Source organism: Somniosus microcephalus, chromosome 21 (genome assembly GCF_052327205.1).
Source record: "Somniosus microcephalus isolate GS21.2 chromosome 21, FLI_Smic_1.0, whole genome shotgun sequence".
NCBI classification, from domain to species: domain Eukaryota; kingdom Metazoa; phylum Chordata; class Chondrichthyes; order Squaliformes; family Somniosidae; genus Somniosus; species Somniosus microcephalus.
In genome coordinates, this window is record NC_141007.1 from 76,559,379 (window position 1) to 76,587,146 (window position 27,768).

The following is a 27,768-nucleotide window of genomic DNA, read 5'->3' on the forward strand; positions in this document are numbered from 1 at the left end:
CTAAGGTCCCACCCGAAGGTCCACTCGCTAAGGGAGCCACGCCCAAAGCACCTTTTCGCAGGTCGACTCGAACGCCTCAGCCGGTAAAACCTTGGCCCGAGTCCCCCGTTCTCAGTAAACGCCGACTTCAGAAATCCTTGAAAAAACACAGTCCCCGATTAACAGCAAAAGGCTGCGGGGAACCCAAGCCACAGGTCACTGCAGCCCCACCGCAGGGAGCGGCGAGCTGCAGTCCAATCAGGGATTAGGCAAGCCGCCCGGGGACGGGCGGCGCTGTACATAAGATTAGGTTTAAGTTTAAGGTGTGTAATTATTAAAATGATTAGAGTTTAAGTAGTTTTAAATCTGCCCAGTATGCGTGTTGTTTTGGATCGAGGCTGAAAGACCCGATCATGCCGTCACCTAAGCCAGAATCTCTCGGGAGCCTGGCTATATTGTGTGATTTATTACAGAAGCCAGTAAAGATGAGAGGGATCCTCGTCACATTCGTGATGATCGGGTGGAGCTGGGCCTATCGGGGCCGCACTAAGGACTCTACCATCTATGGGTGCTCTGGCAACAGAGGCCCCATCGCGACTGACGGAACCGGCTCACGGGACGCTGAAGAGACTGCTGCCTACTTCCATGAAGGAAGATGGCCAGGCTGGCTGGGGTCGAACTCTACTGAATACTCCAGCCAGACGGGGTTTGCATACAGAGAAACGTCTCTGACGTGCCCCAGGGTGTGGATCATTGCACCCAGGATCAGTGTCACCGTGGGCAAGAAGATTTGCCTTGTTTGCCACGGACATGTACCTTTGGACCATTGGTGGTGGCTGCGCAAGTTGAGCAGCACCATGACGAACTCAACTGTGGAATGGGAGAGATTGGGTAACAACACCCATCGGACGATAACAGGAACTCACGGGGGGTTGAGTGTCCGTTGGGACAAATGGTGGGAACCAGATGAGGGGATCTACATTTGTATGTGGGGTTCAGAACGCGCTTGCCCCACAGGCATCTCCATCTTTTTCCAAAGGCAGTGGCAGGATGCTGGACAAGGAATGAGGTGGGACATCAGCACACGGGCGTGCGGAGTCCCATACTCACAGATCCCAGTAAACGCCACGGAGCTCATCACCCGACCCCGCAAGCCCCTGCCCACAGTTCCGGTAGCTAAAGCCCTCAAGGAAGGGTGCCCCACCACGACAAAGGGACCCGGGAACGGATTGGTATTGGTACCCACAGGTCAGGTACTGTACCAAGGGGTCCACTACGCGGTGGCTTCGGTGATTTTAAACCTCACCGAGGTACGATTGCCAGAGTGGTGCCCCAAGGAAACGGAGCAATTATACCAGGTCCTGTTAACAAACATGTTTAAACAGTTTTATGAATTCGACTTTGCCGATGTCGACAGAGCCAAATTGTACACCACACCACATGAGGTCTTGGACAGGATAGGGAGACAAAGAAGGGGTGCAGTAAATGATATTTTCACAGCTTTTAATACAGGAACTTCCGTCATCAACACATTGGATGATGTGGAGCTGCAAACCTAGATCAATGGTTTGAAAACACAGTTAAGAAAGATACTGACTGATGAGAATAAGGTAGTGGGTTCTGAGTTACATGAGGACCAGGCCTTGACACTACACTTAAAAGAGATAATAGCTGAGCTGGAGAAACACGTCAGAACGGTAAATGCCCTCATTAGGGAGGATCGGAATGCGTCCGATCAGGCTGCGCAGAACGAAGCTTGTATGCTATATGGGGCGTGGTTACTGGGTGAGGGCCGTTTCACTGTGAAAGAGAATTTCACCGATCCGCAGCGATTCGTTGCACATTTTGGATATATCTTTCCCCCTCTCCCTGAACACCTCACCAAGATATTAAAAGCTATTGTTGTTTCACAGAAATACTTCTACACACTGGAGCAGAAGACTTTAGAGATAGGGGCAGACGTATTGGACATAGTGACCCTACCGTGGTGGGACCTGTTCACTAATATAGAAGTCCCTTCCTGGATTAGGATAGCCTCCCACATTCTTGTAGTGTGCCAGGTTATCATTGTCGTTTATTTACTGTTTGTACACTGTAAAAAGGTCATCAAACATTCGCAAAAGTACGAGAATAGAGGGGAATGGAGGGAGAAATTATGTGCGGGTAGAAGAAGAGACACCCTTTTAGATTTTGCTGCTTTGTATAAAGTTAAAATTTTCCCTCCCTCCTCTATTATTTTTGATGTGTATTCATGTGCATTTTGAATTTTTTGTGTGTGTACTTTATTTTATTATTGAAGTTTTATTAGATGTGATGTTATTATTAGAAAGTAATGTGTATGCACTAGGTGATGTAGGGGTATAAGGACCCCCTCCACACCTGGAAGTAAGTTGTTAGTTTTTTTAACTCCAAGAGATTGCCATCTATAGATGCTTAATGTACACTAGATTTTTCTGAAATGGGAAATGCATGTGTCGTGGGGTCATAGATAGGTAAACACTGGGGATGGTTAGATTGTGGAAGGTCAGAATATTTTGCTCACACAGAATTATGATACTTCAAGCAAGTTACAGTATCATCAGGGGGGAGTGTAGGATTCGCAAAATTGGACTTTATATTAATAAGGGTCAAATGGCAGAAGAGGCCGTGATTTTAAAGACTGTTTTAAAAGAAGCCCAAAAAAAGGGGCATACAAAATGGCCACCATACCATGTGACCAGCTTATTGGGACACTTTAAAATGGTTCCTGCGCAACCTCAGACAACTTTGTGGATTCAACCCACAGTAAGTTCTGGAAGCCGTTTCTGAGAGAATGAAACCAGACCCACAGGTATACATATGGATTAGATGCAGATCCAGTCAAGATCGGCCTGGAGACAGAGGCCATCTAAATGTTGACCCAGACAAAAGGGGACAATTTCATATTCATGAGAACAGCACCCAGGACTAGATAACGAGATCAGCAGGACATTAAAAACAATGAAGGTCATTCCAGACCAGAGATGGGCCTTTACCGGCCATCGAAAACATTTTAAAATATAATAACTACCCCGCTGTACTCCCAGCCCGCCAAAAGTTAAACAAAGACTAACCTGATTTTGGGCGGGAGATGGAAGTTTCTGGAAGAAAGGTATATCTGGAAGACTTTTCGGCAGTTGGGGCAAGAGCTTGAATCCGGACACTCAGGAGAAGATCAGCAAACTCCTCTCCACCATCGGAGGAGGAAGAAGAATCAAGCCAACATCAAGAAGGCCGTTTGGAAGCCGGCGTCCCACCCCGGGGAAACACATTGGGAGATCATCGACCATCCCCGGGCCGTTGCCGAAACGAGAGGCCATCGACCCAACTCGGGAGAAGAGACAAAAACGAACTGAAGAAGCGATGGGAGCCAGCCCAAGGCTCCTCTGACCGGGGTCGAGCCGACGATCCCCGACCCCGCCGACAGCCAGAACCGCCGGTGTCCAGCCGCCCCGACCCCCACCTCAGGAGAGAGGTGTGGCGCAGCTCGCAGGAGTTCCACGATCCACGAGGAGACGGAGCGCCTGAAGGGATCAAAACACAGACTTGATTTCAAAACCTTGCACTTCCTAGTGGGATTGGTGAGCATGTTTCTGGCCCTTCACAATCGGATCTAGATAGGTTTAATAAGGGGGTGGATTTAAGGGTACAATTAACATGAGTTGTCCCTCGATGTTCCGTGTGTTTCCTTATTTCATGATGATCTTTGTAGAGTATAAGATGCCTGTATTTGCCTTAGTTAGTACTGTGTCGTTATGATTTGTTTGTATGTTTTTCCCTCCCATGTACTCCCTTATCTGCTTGCATTTGATTTGATATTTTTCCTTATGCAATAAAATTTCATTTTGTTTCATCAAACTTGGTCTACAAGAGTTTTCTCTACATTGTAGTTCCTGCCCCAAAGTCCAGAGTACAGAATCTAAGGGGCGAGTGGGTCGAACCACTCACGGTTTTACTGTGCAAGAGAGAGAGGCCTCCAGGGAGAGAAACCTCAGGGACATCTCTCAGGAAAACCCCTTACAGGAGGGGCAGTGCTGAGGGAGCGCCGCACTGTCGGAGGGGCAGTGCTGAGGGAGCACTGCACTGTCGGAGGGGTAGTACTGAGGGAGCGCCGCACTGTCGGAGGGGCAGTGCTGAGGGAGTGCTGCACTGTCTGAGGTGCTGTCTTTCGGATGAGACGTGAAACCGAGGCCCCGTCTTCCAGCTCAGGTGGATGTTAAAGATCCCATGGCCACTATTTCAAAGAAGAGCAGGGGGAGTTCTCCCCGGTGTCCTGGGGCCAATATTTATCCCTCAATCAACATCTAAAAACAGTTTATCCGGTCATTATCACATTGCTGTTTGTGGGAGCTTGCTGTGTGAAAATTGGCTGCTGTGTTTCCTACATTACAACAGTGACTCCACTTCAAAAAGTACTTCATTGGCTGACTGTAAAGCGCTTTGGGATGTCTTTCTTCCTTTTATAAGATTTGACTATTCTCATGTACAAATTCTATAGACAATGCAGATAAAAGATGTCCAGCCCAACACCCCTTTAGAGGTGCAATATTCCTTCAATGCAGTTGTCCGTTTACAAATTGATATACTTCTAAGGGGAAAAATTGGGTCGCGCCCCCTTTGGGGCGATAACTTCACGGGGGGCTACTTTTAGCGCCCTGAAAAAGTTAGCACCCCCGCACCCAAAATTGAACGGTAGCGCCCAAGCAGGAGGCGGGGCGTTACGGGAAGAGCTCCTCCTCCCTCTTGGGGCACTCCCATTGAATATCGCGGCGCTACGTGCAACAGCGCCATGCGTGCCAGGACGCAGCGCCGCGGTACTGCAGGCCTCCCTCCCCTGATTAAAGGGGAGGGGCCTAGTGCATCACGCACCGGGGCCCTGCTGGACCACCGGGGAGTGGGGTGCTGGCAAAAGAGCCGCTCGGCACTGGAGGAGGAGCGCCGGGCTGACCGATCGCGGCCGGCACCCCGCAGGAGGAGGCGCGAGGGGGCAGGTGCTGGCAGGCAGCCCAAAAAAAATGGCTGCCTGGCACCTGCCCTTTAATTTGCGCTGCCGCGGCCGCTGAAACGCCACCCTGACCCTGTCGGACATAGCGTCCGATGGTAAGTCAGGGGGCGCAAGCCAAGTTTGCGGTCGGGGCGCTGCACAGGGCGGTGACATCATCGCCAGAGGTGCTACCGGCTGCCACCGCTGAATTTCGTGGGAGGCGTTAGTGGCGCCGCACCCGGGTGCTACGTGCTTTGCGCCGCGTTAGCACCAACGGGAGGCGCAAACCATCTGAATTTTTCCCCCTAACCGTATAACTGGTCCAAAATGTGTTCTTATAAAAATATATATAATTCAGGCCGAGTTTGACTCAGCTGTTTATTGACGTGTACACAAGCTGATCAGCTTAGATTCTCGCCCTCCAACAGCCTGGCTCCATAACGCGTGGGGCAATTGTGTGATGGTTTATCAGCACAGCCTCACTCACTCCAGCTGAGCTAGAAAGAAACAGGATCAATTGTCTCAGAAGTATATATATTTTTCAAAGTACTCTCTGGAGGGTTGAGGATACACTATGTAACTTGCGTAAACGTTTTAAACCTTATTTAAAGAGCAACCTGTGTGACCCACTGTATTATGTGATGGCAAGAAGGGGCTGCTGGTGTGAGCATTTGTAGAATGTGAGATACCAAAATGTTCTGAAAGCCAAGTTGCCTGTGGCATGAGATCTGTGATGGTGTCTCTTTCAACCTTATTGATTCACAAGAGTTTTTGGTTCCTAGTATTTCAGTGACTGGAATCCCTTTGACAGTGAAGTTTTGTGATGACATCGCAGTTTGTGTTTGACTAAAAGCCAACACTATTGATTTTTTAACATTCTAAATGGTTGAAAGGTGAAGGTTTGTTGCGGATGATTGAGCGATGAGACTTGAAGCTGAGGTCTATCAAAATCAGTCTAGTCTCCCTCTTGGAAGACTGTGCACACAACCTCCTGTGTTAATATTTGGTCACAACTCTGTTTTTGTGCTGTTCCTGCAATTCTAGTGGCCACAAGCTGAGGACAATGCAACAACACCCTAGTCATTCATTAGAAAAGAGCAGATTTAGAGGTTTCCTGATTGACGTCTTTAAAATTATGAATGGGTTGGACAGGGTAGATGTGGAGAGAATGTTCCCACTTGTGGGAGAATCCAGAACTAGCGACCATAATTACAAGATAGTCACTAATAAATCCAATAGGGAAATAAGGAAACATTTCTTTACTCCTACGGTGGTTCGAATATGGAACTCACTACCATAGGGAGTGGTTGAAGCAAATAGCATAGATGCTTTGTGTGTCTGTGTGAGTATGAGTGAGTGTCTGTGTGTGAGTCTGTGTCTGTGTGTGGGTGTGTATGACTGTGTGTGTGAGAGTGTGTGTGTGAGTCTGTGTCTGTATGTGGGTGTGTGGGTGTGTATGACTGTGTGTCTGTGTGGGTGTGTCTGTGTGGGTGAGAGTGAGTGTGTGTGTGCATGTCTGGGTGGGTGTGTGTGCGCGTCTGTGCATGCGTGTGTCTGTCTGTGAGTGCGTGTCTGTCTGTCTGAGTGCATCTGTGTCTGAGTGTGTGAATGTCTTTTTGAAAGGTAAGGGAGTCGAGGGTTATGGGGAGCGGGCGGGGAAGTGGAGTTGAAGCCAAGATCAGATCAGCCATGATCTTATTGAATGGCGGAGCAGGCTCGAGGGGCCAAATGACCTACTCCTGCTCCTATGTCTTATGTCTTACTTATGTTCATATATGTGTCTGTGTGTGAGTGTGGGTGTGTCTCTGTGTCTGTGTGAGCCTGTGTCTGTGTGAGTGAGTGTGTGTGTCTATGTCTGTGTGAGTGAGTGTCTGTGTCTGTGTCTGTGTGAGTGAGTGTCTGTGTCTATGTCTGTGTGAGTGAGTGTGTGTGTCTGTGTCTGTGTGAGTGAGTGTGTGTGTCTATGTCTGTGTGAGTGAGTGTGTGTGTCTGTGTCTGTGTGAGTGAGTGTGTGTGTCTGTGTCTGTGTGAGTGAGTGTGTGTGTCTGTGTCTGTGTGAGTGAGTGTCTGTGTTTTTGTGTGCCTGACTGCGTGTGTGCGAGCAATATCATAAAGTGTGACTCGAGCTTCCCCTATACGTTATTAGCTAAAGGCTCCCACTATGGTATGGTACTGAGTTCTACAAGCCAGGAAGTCCGAGGTTTGATCCGGGGTCGTGGCTGAGTTAGTTTATCTGCACTGGAGCAGCAGTGTGGGTGGTATCTTTGGCCTTGGCATCCCCTGGGCTAGAGTGAAGCCTCCTTCTCTTGGCTGCTATTTAGTGATTCCGGCTGATATACTTAATTTATTTAGATGAGAAAATATTAATTTGAACATGGTAACCAAAATGTTCACCTTACTTGAAGCCCAAAGTGTAAACTGGATTATGAGCCATCAGGTAAGTTAATATGGTGGCGAAATTTGCCATTATAACTTGAGTTTAGATGTTACCTCCTCTTGTTCAATCTGAGTGACATTCTAGAAATTGCAGTAAGTGGACTGAGTTGCTATTTTGATTCATCACCTCTGAATGTTTTTTGAGGCCTGTGCCTGAATTAGTACGTGTGGGCGGGGTTTGTGAGGGGTGTGGGCGGGGTTTGTGAGGAGGGGTGTGGGCGGGGTTTGTGAGGAGGGGTGTGGGCGGGGTTTGTGAGGAGGGGTGTGGGCGGGGTTTGTGAGGAAGGGTGTGGGCGGGGTTTGTGAGGGGTGTGGGCGGGGTTTGTGAGGAAGGGTGTGGGCGGGGTTTGTGAGGAGGGGTGTGGGCGGGGTTTGTGAGGAGGGGTGTGGGCGGGGTTTGTGAGGAGGGGTGTGGGCGGGGTTTGTGAGGAAGGGTGTGGGCGGGGTTTGTGAGGAAGGGTGTGGGCGGGGTTTGTGAGGAAGGGTGTGGGCGGGGTTTGTGAGGAAGGGTGTGGGCGGGGTTTGTGAGGAAGGGTGTGGGCGGGGTTTGTGAGGAAGGGTGTGGGCGGGGTTTGTGAGGAGGGGTGTGGGCGGGGTTTGTGAGGAAGGGTGTGGGTGGGGTTTGTGAGGAGGGGTGTGGGCGGGGTTTGTGAGGAGGGGTGTGGGCGGGGATTGTGAGGGGTGTGGGCGGGGTTTGTGAGGAGGGGTGTGGGCGGGGTTTGTGAGGAGGGGTGTGGGCGGGGTTTGTGAGGAGGGGTGTGGGCGGGGTTTGTGAGGAAGGGTGCGGGCGGGGTTTGTGAGGCGGGGTGTGGGCGGGGTTTGTGAGGAAGGGTGTGGGCGGGGTTTGTGAGGAGGGGTGTGGGCGGGGTTTGTGAGGAAGGGTGTGGGCGGGGTTTGTGAGGAAGGGTGTGGGCGGGGTTTGTGAGGAAGGGTGTGGGCGGGGTTTGTGAGGAAGGGTGTGGGCGGGGTTTGTGAGGAGGGGTGTGGGCGGGGTTTGTGAGGAAGGGTGTGGGCGGGGTTTGTGAGGAAGGGTGTGGGCGGGGTTTGTGAGGAGGGGTGTGGGCGGGGTTTGTGAGGAGGGGTGTGGGCGGGGTTTGTGAGGAAGGGTGTGGGCGGGGTTTGTGAGGAAGGGTGTGGGCGGGGTTTGTGAGGAAGGGTGTGGGCGGGGTTTGTGAGGCGGGGTGTGGGCGGGGTTTGTGAGGAAGGGTGTGGGCGGGGTTTGTGAGGAGGGATGTGGGCGGGGTTTGTGAGGAAGGGTGTGGGGGGGTTTGTGAGGAAGGGTGTGGGCGGGGTTTGTGAGGAAGGGTGTGGGCGGGGTTTGTGAGGAAGGGTGTGGGCGGGGTTTGTGAGGAGGGGTGTGGGCGGGGTTTGTGAGGAAGGGTGTGGGCGGGGTTTGTGAGGAGGGTGTGGGCGGGGTTTGTGAGGAAGGGTGTGGGCGGGGTTTGTGAGGAGGGGTGTGGGCGGGGTTTGTGAGGAGGGGTGTGGGCGGGGTTTGTGAGGAAGGGTGTGGGCGGGGTTTGTGAGGAAGGGTGTGGGCGGGGTTTGTGAGGAGGGGTGTGGGCGGGGTTTGTGAGGAGGGGTGTGGGCGGGGTTTGTGAGGAAGGGTGTGGGCGGGGTTTGTGAGGCGGGGTGTGGGCGGGGTTTGTGAGGAGGGTGTGGGCGGGGTTTGTGAGGAGGGATGTGGGCGGGGTTTGTGAGGAAGGGTGTGGGGGGGTTTGTGAGGAGGGATGTGTGGGCGGGGTTTGTGAGGAAGGGTGTGGGCGGGGTTTGTGAGGAGGGGTGTGGGCGGGGTTTGTGAGGAAGGGTGTGGGCGGGGTTTGTGAGGAAGGGTGTGGGCGGGGTTTGTGAGGAAGGGTGTGGGCGGGGTTTGTGAGGAGGGGTGTGGGCGGGGTTTGTGAGGAGGGGTGTGGGCGGGGTTTGAGAGGCAGGGTGTGGGCGGGGTTTGTGAGGAAGGGTGTGGGCGGGGTTTGTGAGGAGGGGTGCGGGCGGGGTTTGTTAGGGGTGTGGGCGGGGTTTGTATGGGGTGTGTGGGCGGGGTTAGTGAGGAGGGGTGCGGGCGGGGTATTGGCACAAGTCTTGTCGAGAGGCTAATTACCTCTGGTGGAAATAATCTTTGTGATGTTTCATTCCTTTATGACTGGCGCATTCGTTTTAAAATAGATGGCAGCTTTTTTTATGGAGGTGCTCTTCCCCCCGCCTCCTGCCCCCCTGCCCCCCGCCTCCTGCCCCCCACCCCTTTCCCCCCGCCTCCTGCCCCCCCGCCCCCTGCCCCCACCTCACTCCGCCCCCTGCCCCCACCTCACTCCGCCCCCTGCCCCCACCTCACTCCGCCCCCCCGCCCCTTCCCCCGTCCCTTCCCCCCAGCCCCTTCCCCCTAGCCCCTTCCCCCTTCCCTTCCCCTTCCCCCTTCCCTTCCCCCCAGCCCCTTCCCCCTTCCCTTCCCCTTCCCCCTTCCCTTCCCCCCAGCCCCTTCCCCCTTCCCTTTCCCCCCAGCCCCTTCCCCCTTCCCTTTCCCCCTTCCCTTCCCCCTTCCCTTCTCTTCCCCTTCCCTTCTCCTTTCCCCTTCCCTTTCCCCTTCCCCTCTCCTTTCCCCTTCCCTTTCCCCTTCCCCTTCCCCCTTTCCCCTTTCCCCTTCCCTTTCCCCCTTCATTTCCCCCTTTCCCCTTCCCTTTCCCCTTCCCTTTTCCTCTTCCCTTTTCCCCCTTTCCCTTCCCTTTTCCCCCTTCCCTTTCCCCCTTCCCCTTCCCTTTCCCCCTTCCCTTTTCCCCCTCCCCTTTTCCCTTTCCCCCATTTCCCCTTTTCCCCTTTCCCCCCAGTGTTCCCTCTAATTTTGGGGGGGAGGGCGGCCCGTTCAAATTTCCGCGGCATGCGCGGTTTTTCCATTTAAGAGATAAGACCTCCAGACTGCACTGCGGCGGCACAGCTTAATGTGAACATTGGCGGTGACTGTAAGCGGACGGTCGTGGACTTGCCACCCGTTATACACCCTGCTCGGTTTTCCTTTCCATTGCAGTCTGTGAATAGGAAAATTGCAGCATCACCACCAGCAACAACTTGCATTTATATAGCGCCTTTAACGTAATAAAACACCCCAAGGGGCTTCACGGGAGCGATTCTCAAACAAAATTTGACACCTAGTCACATAAGGAGAAATTAGGACAGGTGAGGTAGGTTTTAAGGAGCATCTTAAAGGAGGAGAGAGGTGGAGGGAGGGAATTCCAGAGCTCAGGCCCAGGCAGCTGAAGGCACGGCGCCAATGGTGAAGTAATTAACATTGGGGATGTTCAAGAGGCCAGAATTGGAGGAGGGCAGAGATCTCGGAGGGTTGTAGGGCTGGAGGAGGTTACAGAGATAGGGAGGGGCAAGGCCGTGGTGTATAACCGGTGATCGATTCGCAACCGCTGATGGTTAAAATCAGCCCCAGTGTCTCATCAGCATTGGAATAGTTGAGTTTTGTTTCTGGTTCCCTCTTTCTTGGTTGTCCTGTACAGACACTGTCTAATGTGTCCATGGTGTTTGCTGTGTCCACACACCAGGATTCGCAACTCCAATGTAATCTCTGCATGTTAACAAATGACTTCCATGCTAAGAAATAATGATCAGAATGCATTTCACTATTGTGTGTGTGCAACATTGCAAGTATTCAGTCTTAAATTGAGTTTTGCTGCGAAATAAAGTAAAATCAGGTTTCCTGGACTGTAGCATCAGTGTTGGGTTTGACGTCTTTGAGCGATCAGGAGCTCATCTGCTTTCAGTTAAGAGAAAATCGTTGTTGTTCAGAAATGTGCGTATTATCAATCAGAGGGTTATTGTCTCCCAATCCCAGTAATATGGCCGGGATTTGGGAGAGACACAGACGTGGTCCCTGGTGTAATCACAATGCAGCTATCACTGCCTGTTGGTAATTCACATTCCTTCAGGTGGCAATTGGTTGTTCCTGGGGTCACAGCAGAACTTTGAGTAAGAGTAATTTTTTTTACACTTTGCAATAATGTCGATCGCTGTTTTTGCTTCTCCGGAGTGTTTGAGTAGAGATGCACAGGGAATGTTTTGGTCAGAGTATGTAACTGAACCATGTTTCATTTATTGCAGCTGCAGAACCATGTACTATACTGTTGATGGATCTTCAAATATTTTCAGCCTCGCTGACCGCGATCATCTTCACAGTTCAATTTCTCTCTTGCAGCTGTCCATTTTGAAAGTATTAAATCCTCTCTGTGCGAATTTGGAGGAATATGTAAGGAGTAGAATCCTTCTGTAGAGCTGACGTCGCTGCTTCTGCTGCAGAACTCGGCTCAGCCGCAAATGGGGTTATTGCAAACTAGTCTGTATATTTATTTTTGCAATTGCGTATTTATTGAAGGGAAACTGGAGCAGCGTCTAGAGTAGTGGAGTGCCACATTCGGTGTTGGGAGCTGCATCTTCTGCCCAGGTGTCTGTAGAGGCGTTTTAGCCCCCAGTGGCGTGCGGATTAGTGCCATGAGGTAGGTTATAATATCAAACCCCAAACCCGCCTCCAACGCACCCACCATGTTTCAGCGGAGGCGGGTTTGGGTGTGGCTGAGTAATCCGATGTTGGTGGGGGTGTACTTCCCTCAAATTTTGACTGCGATTTGAAATTAACGCCTCCCACGCGAGTTTCTCGGGATTGGGGAATCTCGGCAGTAAAACGGAGGCACGACTGAGCGGCACTTCATGGGAGTGGTTAAAGGGCAGGTGTCCCAATATGAATAAAGGCTCATCGCTCACAGCTTCTTTCCCTGTTCTCTCTGGTAAACAGTTTGCTGAGAGTTCTTGTGGTGACAGACGTGTTGGTAAAGTTTGGAGGTGTTCACACAAGAGAATACCAGGATGGGTGGCTGACATGGCTGCTTTAGATTGGACCTCGGACGAAGAAGCCAATCGCCACCCACAGCAGCAAGGTTGTGCAGTGGTTGGAGCTGCAGGTGGACAACCGAGAGGAGAGCAAGGAGGGGCCGAGTTCGCAGGAGGTACTACCCACCTGACAGGGTGTACAGACAGAGGCTCCGCTTCCTTGACCTTTCGAGAGAGCAGTGCTTCTGGAGGCTGAGATTGTCATGTCAGGTGGTCGCAGACATCTGTAGCCTCCTGGAAGAAGACCTACTCCCTGCTGGACCTGGTGGCCACGCATTACCAATCACTGTGAACGTCACTGCTCTCAATTTCTTTGCCTCTGGCTCCTTCCAGGGCACCACTGGAGACATACTTCATGATTTTGAACACCTCTATCAAATCTCCTCTTAATCTTCTCTGCTCTAAGGAGAGCAACCCCAGCTTCTCCAGTCTCTCCACGTAACTGAAGTCCCGCATCACTGGTACCATTCTAGTAAGTCTCCTCTGCACCCTCTCTAAGGCCTTGGCAAATAAATGAATAAAATCATTTCAGTAATTTCAGGGCCACTCTGCTCTTCAGTATTTAACCCCCATGGTCCAGTGACTATTCTCAACACGTTATTTCTGTAGTTAGCTTTCAGTTGTGTCACATTTTATTTCTTCCAAAGGTTCACTTGTGTTCAGAGTTATCCGTCATTCAATTAGTCACGCCAGATAAACCGGTTAGTATGCATTCTCCATCTCTCCTAATTGCTTTATAAAGACGGCACAGATCTAATATATTTAACAAGTGATTAACATGCAATGCCTAGTGATGGAATGACCAGTGTTCATCATTTAAGGCAGTGTTGTCCAATAGAAATTGCTGACTAGCCAGAAATATGGCTACGACACATTGGGCCGGATATTCCGATCCCTACGGGTGGGTACGGGCTGTATACCCACCGGTAGGGACATCGGAAATGCCGGTTTCAGGCATGCGCTGGAAACGGGCATTTCCGATCTGGCAAGAAAGCTCTTGACAGATCCTCCGGCTGCGTTGTAGCAGGGTCTCTGCGGGTGGAGAGTTCTGTTTTTTGGAGACCCTCCGCCTGCAGAAAACCCTTATAATTCTTGCGCCTGATAAAAGCAGGCGTAAGGCCTGCTTTTACCAGGATAAGAGTTGAAAAAAGTTAAAGAAAATTTTTTTAAATAATTTTTCCACTGATTTATAATTTAAAAATACTTTAAAGAAAGGTAAGTTTATTTTTAGCCCCGTTAAAAACTTTAATTATTTTTTTCAAAAATTTAAATTTTTGTTTAAAATAGTTAATTTATGTAATTTATAGTCATTTTAAAAATGTGATTTTTAAAAATTTATTTGAAGTTTTACGGTATTTTGAGGGTGATCTCCATTCATATATTTGATAGGTCTTCCTGTCAAATCTATGAAGGGACATTCCCTTCTGTGATTGGCTCCCCATGGCCCACGTGATCCCAGGGACGCTGCGAACCGCCTGCGCTTCTGGGATACGTGGGCCCTGCGCACCGGCAGTTTGGAGAGGCCCAGCAGTGGAACTCTGCGCCTCCCGGGAGCCCTCCGGTCTAGGCACAGATTTTTCCAGATCGCAGCCCTGCGAACAGAATTTCTGGACCATTGTTTTAGCCACAGGCACTTATTTTAGTAGAAAATGCCTAACGTGCACTCGCACAATACAGGTAAACGTACTTCACGTGTTTCCCAACCAATATTTATCTCACAACCAACATCACTGAAGCAGATTATCTGGTCATTATCACATTGCTGTTTGTGGGAGCTTGCTGTGCACAAATTGGCTGCTGCGTTTCCTACATTACAACAGTGACTCCACTTCAAACATACTTAATTGGCTGTAAAGCACTTCAGGACATCCAGAGGTTGTGGAAGGCGCTTTCTTAACAAACATTCAGTAACCAAGGGAGCAAAGCACACACAACAATTAAAAAACACTCGCACACTCTGCTTTTCATCTCACTATTTTACTACCAAATACACAAAAAGGTTAAAGTTCACATGCACACACTGTGCGAATATGAGTATTTGAGGTCACAGACCCAACAACAGTGTCCATTACTTATTTTTTATTTACTAATGAGAAATGCAGTTAACCAGATCTGGATTCCCAATTATCCACATGTAGCTAGTGGCTAACGAATTGGACAATAGGGCCTTGAGGTATGGATCGCATAGGTGCGTATGGTGAAACCTCAAGGGCACATATAATGATCCTGGGTTACGATACCATCGGCTTACTGCTGGTGGCCTGCTTTACACAAGAGTTCAGCTCATATCAGATGCCCTATTCTCCCACCATGCACTGCACTCCTTGGTACAAACAACCCAACCTATCTGGAATCAGCCGCATCTTAACCCAGGAACGTGTAGACTTCAAGACTCTAGTCTCTTTCCATTGTTCCTCTCCAGGGCTTCCCAGCTCCACCCCACACAAAACACATCCAGAGCTTTACAGCCCTGTACAAACTTCAGCATGTCCATGACCCTCAGTGTTTCCGAGCCTGCCAACGTATCCATTTCAGAATTGTTGTCTGCAAGCCCCTTTCTCCAGCCATGCATCCCAGCGCTTGCCCTCTGCTTTTCTGACTCGGGTCTATTGTGTGTCCTCCTGCTCCACCATCGATAGCAGAACCTTAAACTGCTGTACTCAGGAATTTCCTCCTTGAATGCCTTTGCTTTGCTGCCCCTCTTGCCTCCCTCTAAAGCCCCTGCTTTGAAACTTGATGTTCCACCATATTTCACACACCTCCTTTAACTTCTCTCCTCCTTCCCATTCAGCACCCATCAGCTGTTCCTCTAATGCATCTCAGGGCACTGTTACGTGAAATGCACCATATAAATGCAAGCTGTTGCCTTAAGAATCTGTGGTCAGGTTAAGGCTGCCAATTACTTCTTTATTTTTGGGTAACTTCTTTACCCAGAGAGTGGTGAGAATGTGGAACTCGCTACAGCTGTACTACAGGGAGTGGTTGAGGCGAATAGTATAGATGTATTTAAGGAGAGGCTAGATAAACACATGAGGGAGAAAGGAATAGAAGGTTATGCTGATAGTGTGGGAGGAGGCTCGTGTGGAGCAGAAACAATGGCATAGACCAGTTGGCCCGAATGGCCTGTAATTCTAGTTACTGTAGTTACTAAAGTCAATGATCAGAGTCAGGCCCCTGTGTTTAACTTTGTTAAGCAAGTGGTTCTCCATGTTACATAATAGCAACCAGCACCCAACTGATCAGTATCTGGGGAAGAATGCTGTTCAGTGCTAGCTCATAAGAACATAAGAATTAGGAGCAGGAGTAGGCTACTCGGCCCTTCGAGCCTGCTCTGCCATTCAATAAGATCATGGCTGATCTTCTACCTCATCTCCACTTTCCTGCATAATCCCCATATCCCTTGATTCCCTTAATATCCAAAAATCAATCGATCTCTGTCTTGAATATACTCAACGACTGAGCCTCCACAGCCCTCTGGGGTAGAGAATTCCAAAGATTCACCACCCTCTGAGTGAAGAAATTCCTCCTCACCTCAGTCCTAAATGGCCGACCCCTTATTCTGAGACTGTGACCCCTGGTTCTAGACTCCCCAGCCAGGGGAAACATCCTCCCTGCATCTACCCTGTCGAGCCCTGTAAGACTTTTATATGTTTCAATGAGATCACCCGAGGAATGGTTTTACGAGGCAATGTTTCAGCTCCTAAACAGTTGTAAAGCATTGATTCGCTCCTTTGCTTCTCCACCCAGTGAGTTCCTCCTCTCTGTTGTGACGTTGCGGGGCAGGTGCTGAACAGATGACAGCAAGACTGGAGAGAACAGAGGGAAGCTGAATTGGGCTCCTCTTGGCCTTTAGGGAAACACGTGCATGTCCACATTGCCTTGCTTCCCTCTCGGCGCCAGGTTGCTGTAACCTGGTGGTCATTTTTCAGTCTCTGTCACAACAATTATTACCACCCACCCAGTTGTTTCTAAACAAAACGAAAATGAGCAGCATTGTGCAGCGTATGGGGAAGGTGAGAATTACACAGACCAGCACCTCATGTACTTCCTCAGCTCCAATCCAAACTGTTCTTTTGCTGTATCACTGACAGGGCTGTTCTATGAGGAGAGAGCCAGTCGTTTGGGCCTATATTCTCTGCACATTAGAGGAATGAGAGGAGATCTCATTGAAATATATAAGATTCTGAGGGGGATTGACAGGATGGATGCTGCGAGATTGGCCCAGAAATTCGGGTCTCCACGGGTGAGTACGCACGGGGTACTCGCCCGTAAGCCCAATGGAAGTGCCGGTTTCGTGCATGCACTGCGTTCCCCTGAAAGAAGGGGTTCAGAGTTCGAACGTGTGCGCGGGAGAGGCAGCGCGTGCGCATCGAACTTACGTTTTTTTGCAGGTTTTCCCGGGCGGGTAAGTCTCCAGAAGTTACACATTTAAAAAGCAGGTGTAAGGCTTTTTACAAGGTAAGTGGTGAATTAATTAAAATTAAAACATTTTTTCCACAGGTTTATTATTTTTAAATACTTTAAAGCAAGGTAAGTTTATTTTTAGCCCCGTTAGAAAATAAAATTATTTTTTTCAAAAATTTAAATTATTGTTTAAAATATTTATTTCATGTAATTTATAGTTTATTTAAAAAATGTGATTTAAAAAAAAATGTATTTGAAGATTTAGTGATGTTTTGGGGCCTGTAGTATTTATAAGTTTTGACAGCTCTTCCTGTCAAACTTATGAATGAAGCATTCCCTGCTCCGATTGGCTCCCCATGGCCCACGTGATCCCAGAGGACGCATCGAACTAACTGCGCCCCTGGGATACGCAAGCACTGCGCGCCGCAGCTCGACCAGGCCCAGGATTGGAATTCCACAGGGGCCCACAGCTCAACGGCCGGCGCGCTAGGTAAGTGCAGGCTGGAGGCTTACACCCGCGGGAAACCCCCGACCCGAATTTCTGGGCCATTGTTTCCCCCTGGCTGGAGTGTCTAGAACTAGGGGACATAGTCTCAGGATAAGGGGTTTGGCCATTTAAGACTGAGATAAGGAGGAATTTCTTCACTCAGAGGGGGGTGAATCTTTGGAATTCCCTGCCCCAGAGGGCTGTGGAGGCTCAGTCGTTGAGTATATTCAAGGCTGAGTGCGATAGATTTTTGGAAGCTAGGGGAATCAAGGGATATGAGTATCGGTGGGAAAGTGGCGTTGAGTTATTGAATGGCGGAGCAGGCTCGAGGGGCCGAATGGCTGACTCCTGCTCCTAATCTTGTTATATTTTCCACTCTGTGTAGGCTGGTTAACTTGTGCACTTTTCACTGTTTCTCTGATGCCTCATTTTGTACTGCCCTTTGCAAGCATAGTTCAATGTGTGAACTGCAGAATGCGCACCACAGACTCTTTGGAAATGGCTTCTGGCAGACTGTAGATCTACTAGAAACTGTTTTTGGTGGAACCAGCATGAAAGCAGAATTCTGGATCTCTCTCCCTCAGAGAAGCAGTGCAAACACAACACTGGTTCAGATCAGAATTACGCCCAATATCCATTTAGTCATTTTTTGCTTGGTTGCAGATCTCTTACTTTTTTTTTCTCCTTTCTTTCAGCTGTGGAAATAACGAAAGCGATTGCAGAGTTTTCCTGCCTCCACACTCTGCGGTTAGAGGGGAACACAGTGGGTGTTGCTGCTGCCAAGGCTATTGCTGAAACCTTGACCAAGAGGCCAGAATTGAAGGTAATTCTCGGGTTTTGTTAGTGAAGTTCTGTTTCTGTGCACAGTCTCCATATAACAAAATGGATTTCTGCCTTGTTCCAGTTCCCAGGGTTGTGTGGAATGTTTAATTGTGTGGAATGTCCCTCAGCTTCTGACCATATTTGAAAAAGGAAGAAATTCAGTATTCAGTCCACATTGAGGACTCGTCACAGAAGAGTGTGCGCTGGAAATGTATGTTTGATTGGTTTTGGTGTATATAGTATCTTAATCAACAACAACTTGCATTTATACAACGTCTTTAACGTAGCAAAACATCCCAAGGCGCTTCACAGGAGCGTAATTAAACAGAAGTTGACATTGACACTCTTGACCCTGGGTCAGAAAGTTCCCTGTTTGAGCCCCAGACTAGTTCTTGAAGGGAAACCGAGAGCAGGGAAGAGGGGAAACCAAAGGTGGGAGGAACATTGATTCCACCAGTAACTAATAATAAAACTGGTAACACTCAGCTTCCCTTCATAGCCAACAGTAATACAACAACTCACTGACAGTCTATCTGTAACTGGTAGTTACAGGTGTACCATGCCCATATCATAGCTGTAACTAGTAGTAATCCTATACTCCGCTGATATTTACCCTGAAACTATAGCCAGACTCCCCCTGCAGTGCACAAGGTGCGGTCAGGCTCCCCACAGCCAATGAAGTACTTTTGAAGTGTAGTCACTGTTGCAATGTGGGAAATGCGGCAGCCAATTTGTGCACAGCAAGGTCCCACAAACAGCAGTGAGATAAATGACCAGATAATCTGTTTGTGATACTGGTTGAGGGATAAACATTGGCCCCCAGGACACTTGCTCTTCTATGAAATAGTGGTCATGGGATCTTTTACCTCCCCCTGAGGACCAGACAGGGCCTCAGTTCAACGTCACATCCAAAAGACGGCACCTCTGACAGTGCGGCGCTCCCTCACTCCTGCACCTCCGACAGTGCGGCGCTCCCTCAGTACTGCCCCTCCGACAGTGCGGCGCTCCCTCAGTACTGCCCCTCCGACAGTGCGGTGCTCCCTCAGTACTGCCCCTCCGACAGTGCGGTGCTCCCTCAGTCCTGCACCTCGGACAGTGCGGCGCTCCCTCAGTACTGCCCCTCCGACAGTGCAGCGCTCCCTCAGTACTGCCCCTCCGACAGTGCGGTGCTCCCTCAGTACTGCCCCTCCGACAGTGCGGCGCTCCCTCAGTACTGCCCCTCCAACAGTGCGGCCCTCCGACAGTGCAGCGCTCCCTCAGTACTGACCCTCCGACAGTGCAGCGCTCCCCCAGTACTGCCCCTCCGACAGTGCGGCATGTAATGATATCAGCAAATAGTGATGATATTTGTCTGTGTTTGATTACTTATGCCTTACAGCATATTTGTCTGTGTTTTTGATTACTTGTGCCTGACCAGCAGAGGTCATGTGAGAGACAAGCAGTCCAGAGGAGTTTTACTTTCAGTTTCATTCTAGATGCATCACAGCATAGTGTGTTCTGTAAAAAGCTGTAGAAAGTCTTGAACAAGACTTTAGATTAAACAACATTCTCTTTCAGAAACGAGTCTTTATTGAACCCAAAAAGAAATCAAAACATGATGTCAGAAGTGGCTGAAAGAGAAAAAATCTGAAGTTAGCAACTTGATGGGACAGTGAAAGCAGTTGTGGCAAGTAAGCGAAATCAGCTCTCCACATATTAGCAAGCCAAAAGAGAACATCGTTGCTTACCATTAGAGAATAGCTAACGAAGTGAAAAATGGAAGGTTTACACCCACCGGCGACGCTTCAATTAACAGGTAATGTGGCTGAAAATTGGAGAAGGTTCAAACAACGTTTAGAGTTGTATTTAGCGGCAATCGGAGCTGACAAGAAAAGTAATAAACAGAAATCGTCACTGTTCTTGCATGTCGTGGGTGATGAAGCGCTGGAGGTGTATAATAACTTCACATTCACTGTTGATGGAGACAAAATGAAGCTAGGTAAAATAATGGAACAGTTTGAGGCCTACTGCATACCTAAACGCAACGTGACCTTTGAGAGGCACAAATTTTTCACGTGTGCAGAAAATCGGCGAGACTAGTGATCAGTATGTGACTGAACTGAGAAACCGGAGCAAATCGTGTGAATTTGGGGGACTCACAGACTCGCTGATAAAAGACAGACTGGTGTGTGGTATTCGAGATAATGGTCTAAGGGAAAGACTGCTAAGAGAGCAAGATCTAGACCTGGGAAAAGCCATAGCACTGTGTAGGGTTACAGAGACTGTGAAGTTGCAGGCAAAGGAGCTGTTCAGTGACAGTAGCTGCAACGTGGATGCAGTGAGAAAGAACGGATACAAACCGTTTAACAAAGAGAGCGCCAATGTGAAAAAAGATACGTGGCCAGCAAACGAAAATGAAAGAGAAAATCGGAAGTCATGTAGTCGATGCGGTACACAGCATCCGCCAAGAAAGTGTCCAGCATATGGTAAAACATGCAATAGATGCAACAAAAACAACCATTATGCCCGTTGCTGCAAGAACCAAGTGCAACAAAGCAAGGTCCATGCAGTAGATGAAAGCGACATAGAGGAATTCTATGTAAATGTTGTGTCTGAAAACAAAAGAGAAGAAAGAGACTGGATGTTGACACTAAAAGTGAACGACATACACATTCCATTTAAATTGGATACTGGAGCACAAGTTAATGTGATATCAGAGACCGATTTTAAGAGAATTAGACCCAGACCAAAGTTACATGGAATACAAGTGAAAGTGACGGGATACTCAGGCACTGATATACCAGTGAAAGGAAAATGCATTGTCAAAGTAACACACAAGGACAGAGAGCACACGCTAGCATTAATCGTGGTGCCAAAGGATGTGCAAGCCATACTAGGTTTAAAAGCCTGTGAGAGACTGAACCTGGTAAAGAGAGTCCTCGTTGTGGAAAGTGAAAGAGAGACAGTCTATGATGAACTGAATGTTGCGTACACACCGGGTAAGCTGATGTATACAGCAGACACGTTGTCCAGATCTGTTGACCCAAGTGAGCCCGCAAACACCACAATGGATGAAAAAGTGAATGCCTACGTGGACATGATCACAAGTGCACTGCCCATAGCAGATGCAAAAATGGAGCTCATAAAGACTGAGACAAACAAAGATGAAACAATGAGACGACTGAGAAAAAGCATCTTGGATGGATGGCCCAACATGAAGCAAGACTGCTCACCTGATATAGCAGAGTACTGGAACTGCAGGGCAGAACTATCAGTGGTCGAAGACATCATCTACAAAGGAAGTAAAATAGTTATCCCAAAGAGTCTGAGAAGAGAGATGCTAAAAAAGATCCATGGAGGACATCTGGGAATCGAGAAGTGTAAGAAAAGAGCACGAGAGGTGATGTACTGGCCACGAATCAACCAAGATGTGCCAAATGAGGTGTCAAACTGCACAATATGCCTGAAATATCGAGCAAGCAATCCGGTAGAACCACTAAAGCCACACCCAGCACCAGACAGACCTTACCAGAAGGTAGGCGCTGACCTATTCGTATGTCAAGGGAAGGACTATCTTGTCGTCACAGACTATTACTCCCTGTATCCAGAGGTTTGTAGACTGTACACCACCACTGCAGAAGCTGTGATAAGAAGTATGAAAGCCATATTCTCCAGACATGGCGTGGCAAGCGAGGTCTTCACAGACAACGGACCCCAGTTTATCAATGCAAATTTCCGACACTTTGCCAAAGAGTGGGACTTTGTCCACACAACGTCAAGTCCTCACTATCCACAGTCCAATGGACTAGTGGAAAAATCGGTCCAGACAGTGAAAAGACTGATGTACAAGGCAAAAGACAGTGGAACTGACTTCTACCAAAGCATGCTTGTATACCGCACAACGCCGCTCGAGTGTGGTATGTCACCAGCCCAACTCCTGATGGGACGTCGGCTAAGGTCAAACCTACCCATCCCGGAGAACCTCCTGAAAACAAAAGAGGGGGAGAAAGTGAGGAAGTTCAAAGAACAACAGAAAGAAAAGCAAAAGTACTACTATGACAGAGGAACACAAAACCTACCTGAACTCCACACTGGTGACCAAGTAAGGTTGAAAGACAAAACAAACACATGGACTCAGAAGGGAACTGTCCTGAGTGAAGTTCAACCAAGATCATACACCATTCAGACAGATGAGGGTGCTGTTCTGAGAAGAAATCGTCGAGATCTTCTCATGGGACCAGCCACAGCAGGTCAAGAGACTGATACTGGTGAACAACCTGATCACACAGCTGAGAACCAATCATCTGAGGCAACAACTCAGATTCAAGGACAATCAGTCAGAAAATCCTCAAGACACGTGAAGCCTCCTGAGAGACTCATTGAGCAAATTTAAGGACTATTGTTAAAGAAGGAAGTAATGTTATCTTATTCTTTCTTCAAGTTCTAGTGTATTGACATATTTCATGTGAACACACAAAGCAAGGGTAAAAAACCTTGATCATGATAATGATAATGTAAGTTCATTAAATGTTGTTAGTTAAAAGTAAAATACTTTTGTTTTAAGAAAGGGAGATGTAATGATATCAGCAAATAGTGATGATATTTGTCTGTGTTTGATTACTTATGCCTTACAGCATATTTGTCTGTGTTTTTGATTACTTGTGCCTGACCAGCAGAGGTCATGTGAGAGACAAGCAGTCCAGAGGAGTTTTACTTTCAGTTTCATTCTAGATGCATCACAGCATAGTGTGTTCTGTAAAAAGCTGTAGAAAGTCTTGAACAAGACTTTAGATTAAACAACATTCTCTTTCAGAAATGAGTCTTTATTGAACCCAAAAAGAAATCAAAACACGGCGCTCCCCCAGTACTGCCCCTCCGACAGTCCAGCGCTCCCTCAGTCCTGCCCCTCCGACAGTGCGGCACTCCCTCAGTACTGCCCCTCCCACCGTGCAGCACTCCCTCAGTGCTGCATTGAAAATATTCTCTTTCTGTGTTGTTATTTAAGTTTTTAGGCACATTCTCACTTGTTGAGTCTTGGCTTGAATACATTTGCCATACTGCTGACCCTTTGGCTTTCTTTATTACACCAAGTTTCTCCATTCTATCCAGCTCATTAACTGGCAGCTTCCTTGGTGGATGTATGACTGGTGGAGTGTCTGGTTGTAGTCCTATATTGTGCTTTACTGCTATATGTGTCAAACATTTAAATACCTAAGCATACTTCTCCATCATTTTCAGGCATTTACTGTTAGTGACTCTGTCAATTCTTTGGGTCAGTCCTATTTGTTGCCACGCTCACAGTCCAAGTACTGGCTCTGCTCCCTGCTCCAGAACTTGCCATTCGATTTGTCTTTTTATTCACATCCCATGATGCATTTTTTCTACAGATTCATTTTGTGACCAGAGTAAATCACCAGCTTTATATTAGAACTTTCCTATTTTATTCTTTACTTGTTTAATGAGGATGGTTTTGCGCACTCTCCATCTACAAGATGCACTGCAGCAACTCGCCAAGGCTCCTTCGGCAGCACCTCCCAAACCCGCAGCCTCTTCCACCTAGAAGGACAAGGGCAGCAGGCGCGTGGGAACACCACCACCTCCATGTTCCCCTCCAAGTCACACAACATCCTGACTTGGAAGTATATCACCGTTCCTTCATCGTCGCTGGGTCAATGTCCTGGAACTCCCTCCCTAACAGCACTGTGGGAGTACCTTCACCACACGGACTGCAGCGGTTCAAGAAGGCGGCTCACCACCACCTTCTCGAGGGCAATTAGAGATGGGCAATAAATGCTGGCCTCGCCAGCGACGCCCACATCCCTTGAATGAATTTTAAAAAACAGCAAAAATTGTTTTTTTTTTATCACGGCACACGCACACTTGCCCATACGCTGGGCGTTTTATCCTCTCTCAATTACCTTGGTCGTTGCAATCCGTTGTTGACCAACAAGATCTATGATTTCTTTCACTGTTTGAAGGAACCTCTATGCTGCATTCACATTACTTCAAGCACTGCTAGGATTGCATGGCTGTTCCAGAAGTGTGTGCTAGCTTTTGCTGGTCTGGAAATATCAAACGCTTTCAGTCGATCTGGACTCTCCCTTTTCTCTTAGCAGTTTGGCTCTCAGTTGATCATCTATTTTACTGTCTACAATTCTGTCTTTAATGAGGCTCTCTCTGAGGGATCCATACCCACAGGACTTGGCTTTTCTTTTTACAAATCTATTATTGTTGAACAATGTTTTCTCCTCGTCACTTTAAACCTAGTATTTAACATGGTTTTTGTACGTAATATTCAGCTGAGGTGCGAAACGTTCTTTAAACTTATCCATTAATGCCTTCAGGCTCCATTGATCCTCTCCCTCAACATATTAAGGCCTTGTATACCTTTATTACTTCTTCACCGATCGCATACAGTGAAGTACTGGACTGTATGTTGTTCTGTCTCCTAAGCCTGTTGCTGTTGCACAGATTTCAAAGCAATGTTTTCATTTTCTCCATGCATTCTTGATATTCCCGTCTAGGTCTCCTCTGACCTGGGAGCTTTAAGCTTTCCGTTTGCATCCCAGGTCCAACACCTTGTAAAGGTTTGTAGCCTATTTGAACAACTCCCTCTCAAGAGACTATCTGCAGCATGTCCAAGCTTTATTCAAAAAGTCTGCATCTTTCTCTGAGCACAGGTTTTTAAAAAAAAACAACCACTGGATAGATCTACACAACTTTAGTGCGTCTGTCCACTAAGCTGGTGCTTACCAACTGGTCAGGTTTGAAACTTGGGAAATGGGTTTGTCAGCAAAATACCAATTAAGCCCAATAATTGTTGGGTGGATCCAACTAATTATTGAAGAGGCGGCATTTATTGTCCCTGCAAGACCACACAACCCCCCTAATATAAGGACTGTGCACAGTTCTGGTCTCCATATTGTAAAAAGGATACAGAGACACTGGAGAAAGCGCAAAAAGGATTCACAAGGATAATACCAGAACTGAGAGAATATACCCATCAGGAAAGGCTGAACAGGCTGGGGCTCTATTCTCTCGAAAAGAGAAGGGCGAGGGGTTTTTAATATTCATTCATGATAGAGATCTTTAAGATTATGTAAGGGTAGATATAGAGAAGATGTTTCCACTTGCGGGTGAGACCAGAACTAGGGGCCATCAATATAAGATAGTCACTAATAAACCCAACAGGGAATTCAGGAGAAACTTCTGTCCCCAGAGAGTGGTGAGAATGTGGAACTCGCTACCACAGGGAGTGGTTGAAGCAAATAGTATAAATGCATTTAAGGGGAGGCTAGATAAACACATGATGGAGAAAGGAATAGAAGGATATGCTGATGAGGTGCAGGAGGAGAGGAGGCCCATGTGGAGCATAAACACCGGCACAGACCAGTTGTGCTCAATGGCCTTGTTTCTGTGCTGTAGACTCGATGTAAAGTAAAGAGTGGGGCGTTTCATCCAACAAGTGGCAGAGCTCTGGTCTGAGTAGCTATAATACGTGGGGACCTTTTAGCTTGTATCTTTAAAAGAATGATGATGATAGCAATGTTCCCGCCAAGCTGCGTGGCCGCGCGGCGGTCTGGAGGTCCCGCGCAGGCCGCTCACCGGATTCTACAGGGAAGAAACCACGCATGCACGAAAATTTGAACGGGTTGCACACCCAGTTAAAGGGACCACGCACCAAAAAAAGAGGGAACATTTGATAGCAGTATCACTTATTTCATGCGCCTAGCTCTCTGTATTTGTCTTTTATAATGGGAATCTACCCAATGTGTGAAGGCTATCATTGTACGTTGTATGTGTTTGACGGAATGCCTGTTTCATGTAAGGCTGTGTAGACCATTTCCATGTTGGCTATCACAGGAGGCAGGTTTTTTTGATACAGAATGCTACTGTTTCTGGTTCAACCACATTGAGATCAATATTTTTGCCCAAGATCTTGCAATGTCAATACTTATTTCATGACCTCATAACGTCGATATGATTGAAACAAAGTGACTTCTATAAATCAGAGTTATTTAAATCTTGTTGGTATGCTTTCATTTTAAGATTATCAAACCATTCCAAGCACATTACATATAGAGCCTGCTCTCTATAGGGCACGTTACCTGTACGGCCTGCTCGCTATAGAGAACGTTACATGTAAACATGGGTCTCTATGTACAGCGGTTGCTACAGACCTTGATTATGGAGAGCTGCAATTAGCATAAACTAAAAGCAGCAATGACAACAAACGTACAGCGGGTGTTTAGCATCAGAAACTAGAAACGACAGGCTAAAGTTTTGGGCAGAGACTCTTCATTAGAAAATTAGTTTCTAATAGAAATGTTAAGCGTGTCTGTTTAGCAGCACTTGCTTTGAGCCCCAGTCCAGGACTGTGTTTGCTGTATTTGAGATCTCATGCGCCTACATTGGCTGTCATGTTTGCCTACACTATAGAGTGACTTTAGAGGTGTTATATAAATGAACGTTCTTTAACCTGCTTTTTCTTCAGATGCTGACCGACCTGGTGTGTATTTGCAGTATTTTGTGTTTCTATTTCGGACTTTCTGCACTTGCTGTGAGCTCAGCGACCTTTTTGTCCCGTAATTTTTTTTTCAACACTGTAAACAATGAGCTCATCAAGGGCACTGACTTGAAGGAGTTCTGGAGACTGCTTGCGGGGAAGCTGCACGAACAGGAGTCGAGGTGGAGCTGTAAGGCCAAGGATGATTCAGCACTCTCTGTGCATATCCGCTCAGCTCCCCCAGCAACCCTTCTGAGACAGAGTGCTAATGATATCAGCATCACTCACTCATTAAAAGGGTGATTCAAATAAATCAACTAACATGGTTAAAATAAAAGAATGTTTACTCATTCCTCGCAGATTTTGACATGGGTCCTGATGCTGGGATAAGCTGCGGTTTTCTCAAATCCACCCTGTTCCTTTCTCCACCTCCCCCCCGTAATTCTCTTTAAACTTGAGCGGTTAGCATCCCTGTATCTCTAACCCTGGGATGATTAAGGATATTCAGTGCAGATGTGTGGAACATGAATTCCTTATTCATGGTATAAACTCCCTGATCCCCAGCGTTCATACTGCATTTCCCCAGCTCGCCACTGAAGAGTTCTGGCTACACTGCACATGTTTCACTTAAAACGTTCAAATGAAACGTTGAATCAAGCAAATGGTGTGAAATGTATGGATTTTTACATTGTACACATTTCATGATGTACACATTACACAGGGCTATAGTCTACTTGAACGGTTCACACGACCCAGTCTTCAAACAAAGCTTAAATGCTTTATAAATGTCCTTGTAGACTCCCAATGTCACTTTGTAATATTATTTAACTTGTTCAATATACTTCTTTATAATTTGTATTGATATCCAACAATGGAACAATAGAATTCTTACTCTGTAACCATTACTAATGGAGTGCTGTTCGAACTGGGAATGAGTCTTGCAAAGTGCAAATCTAATACAATGTCAAACGATCGGAAAAGTGCATGTGTGGTTTGCCACACAGTAATGTGGCAGCTATTTACTAATAGAGGAATTGAACTTAGTGGAGCACGGGGAGGAAAGAAGAGAAGATGGAGAAAGAAAAACAGAAGAGAACTAACCCTGTAGCTCCAAACGATCCATTAACCAATCCCAATTAAATACCTCTGCTTTAGAGAGTTCTCTGCTGTTCCTATTGCTTCAAGCATCAGCTTGGATTGATTGAGAACACTGGCCTTTGACTGAGAAGATTGTGGGTGCAAGACCCACTCCAAGGTTTGAGCACATAATCTAAGCCG

At 47.7% G+C, this 27,768-nt stretch overlaps 1 protein-coding gene across 1 annotated transcript in view; it reads left to right on the plus strand.

The window, feature by feature from the left end:
• Positions 1-27,768, plus strand: part of LOC147102984 (ran GTPase-activating protein 1-like) — a 734,758-nt gene that overhangs the window by 2,140 nt on the left and 704,850 nt on the right. The window contains exon 2 of the mRNA XM_085964117.1: positions 17,847-18,006. Coding sequence (XP_085820243.1) covers positions 17,847-18,006 — 160 coding nt within the window. The remainder of the gene's footprint in view (positions 1-17,846; positions 18,007-27,768) is intronic.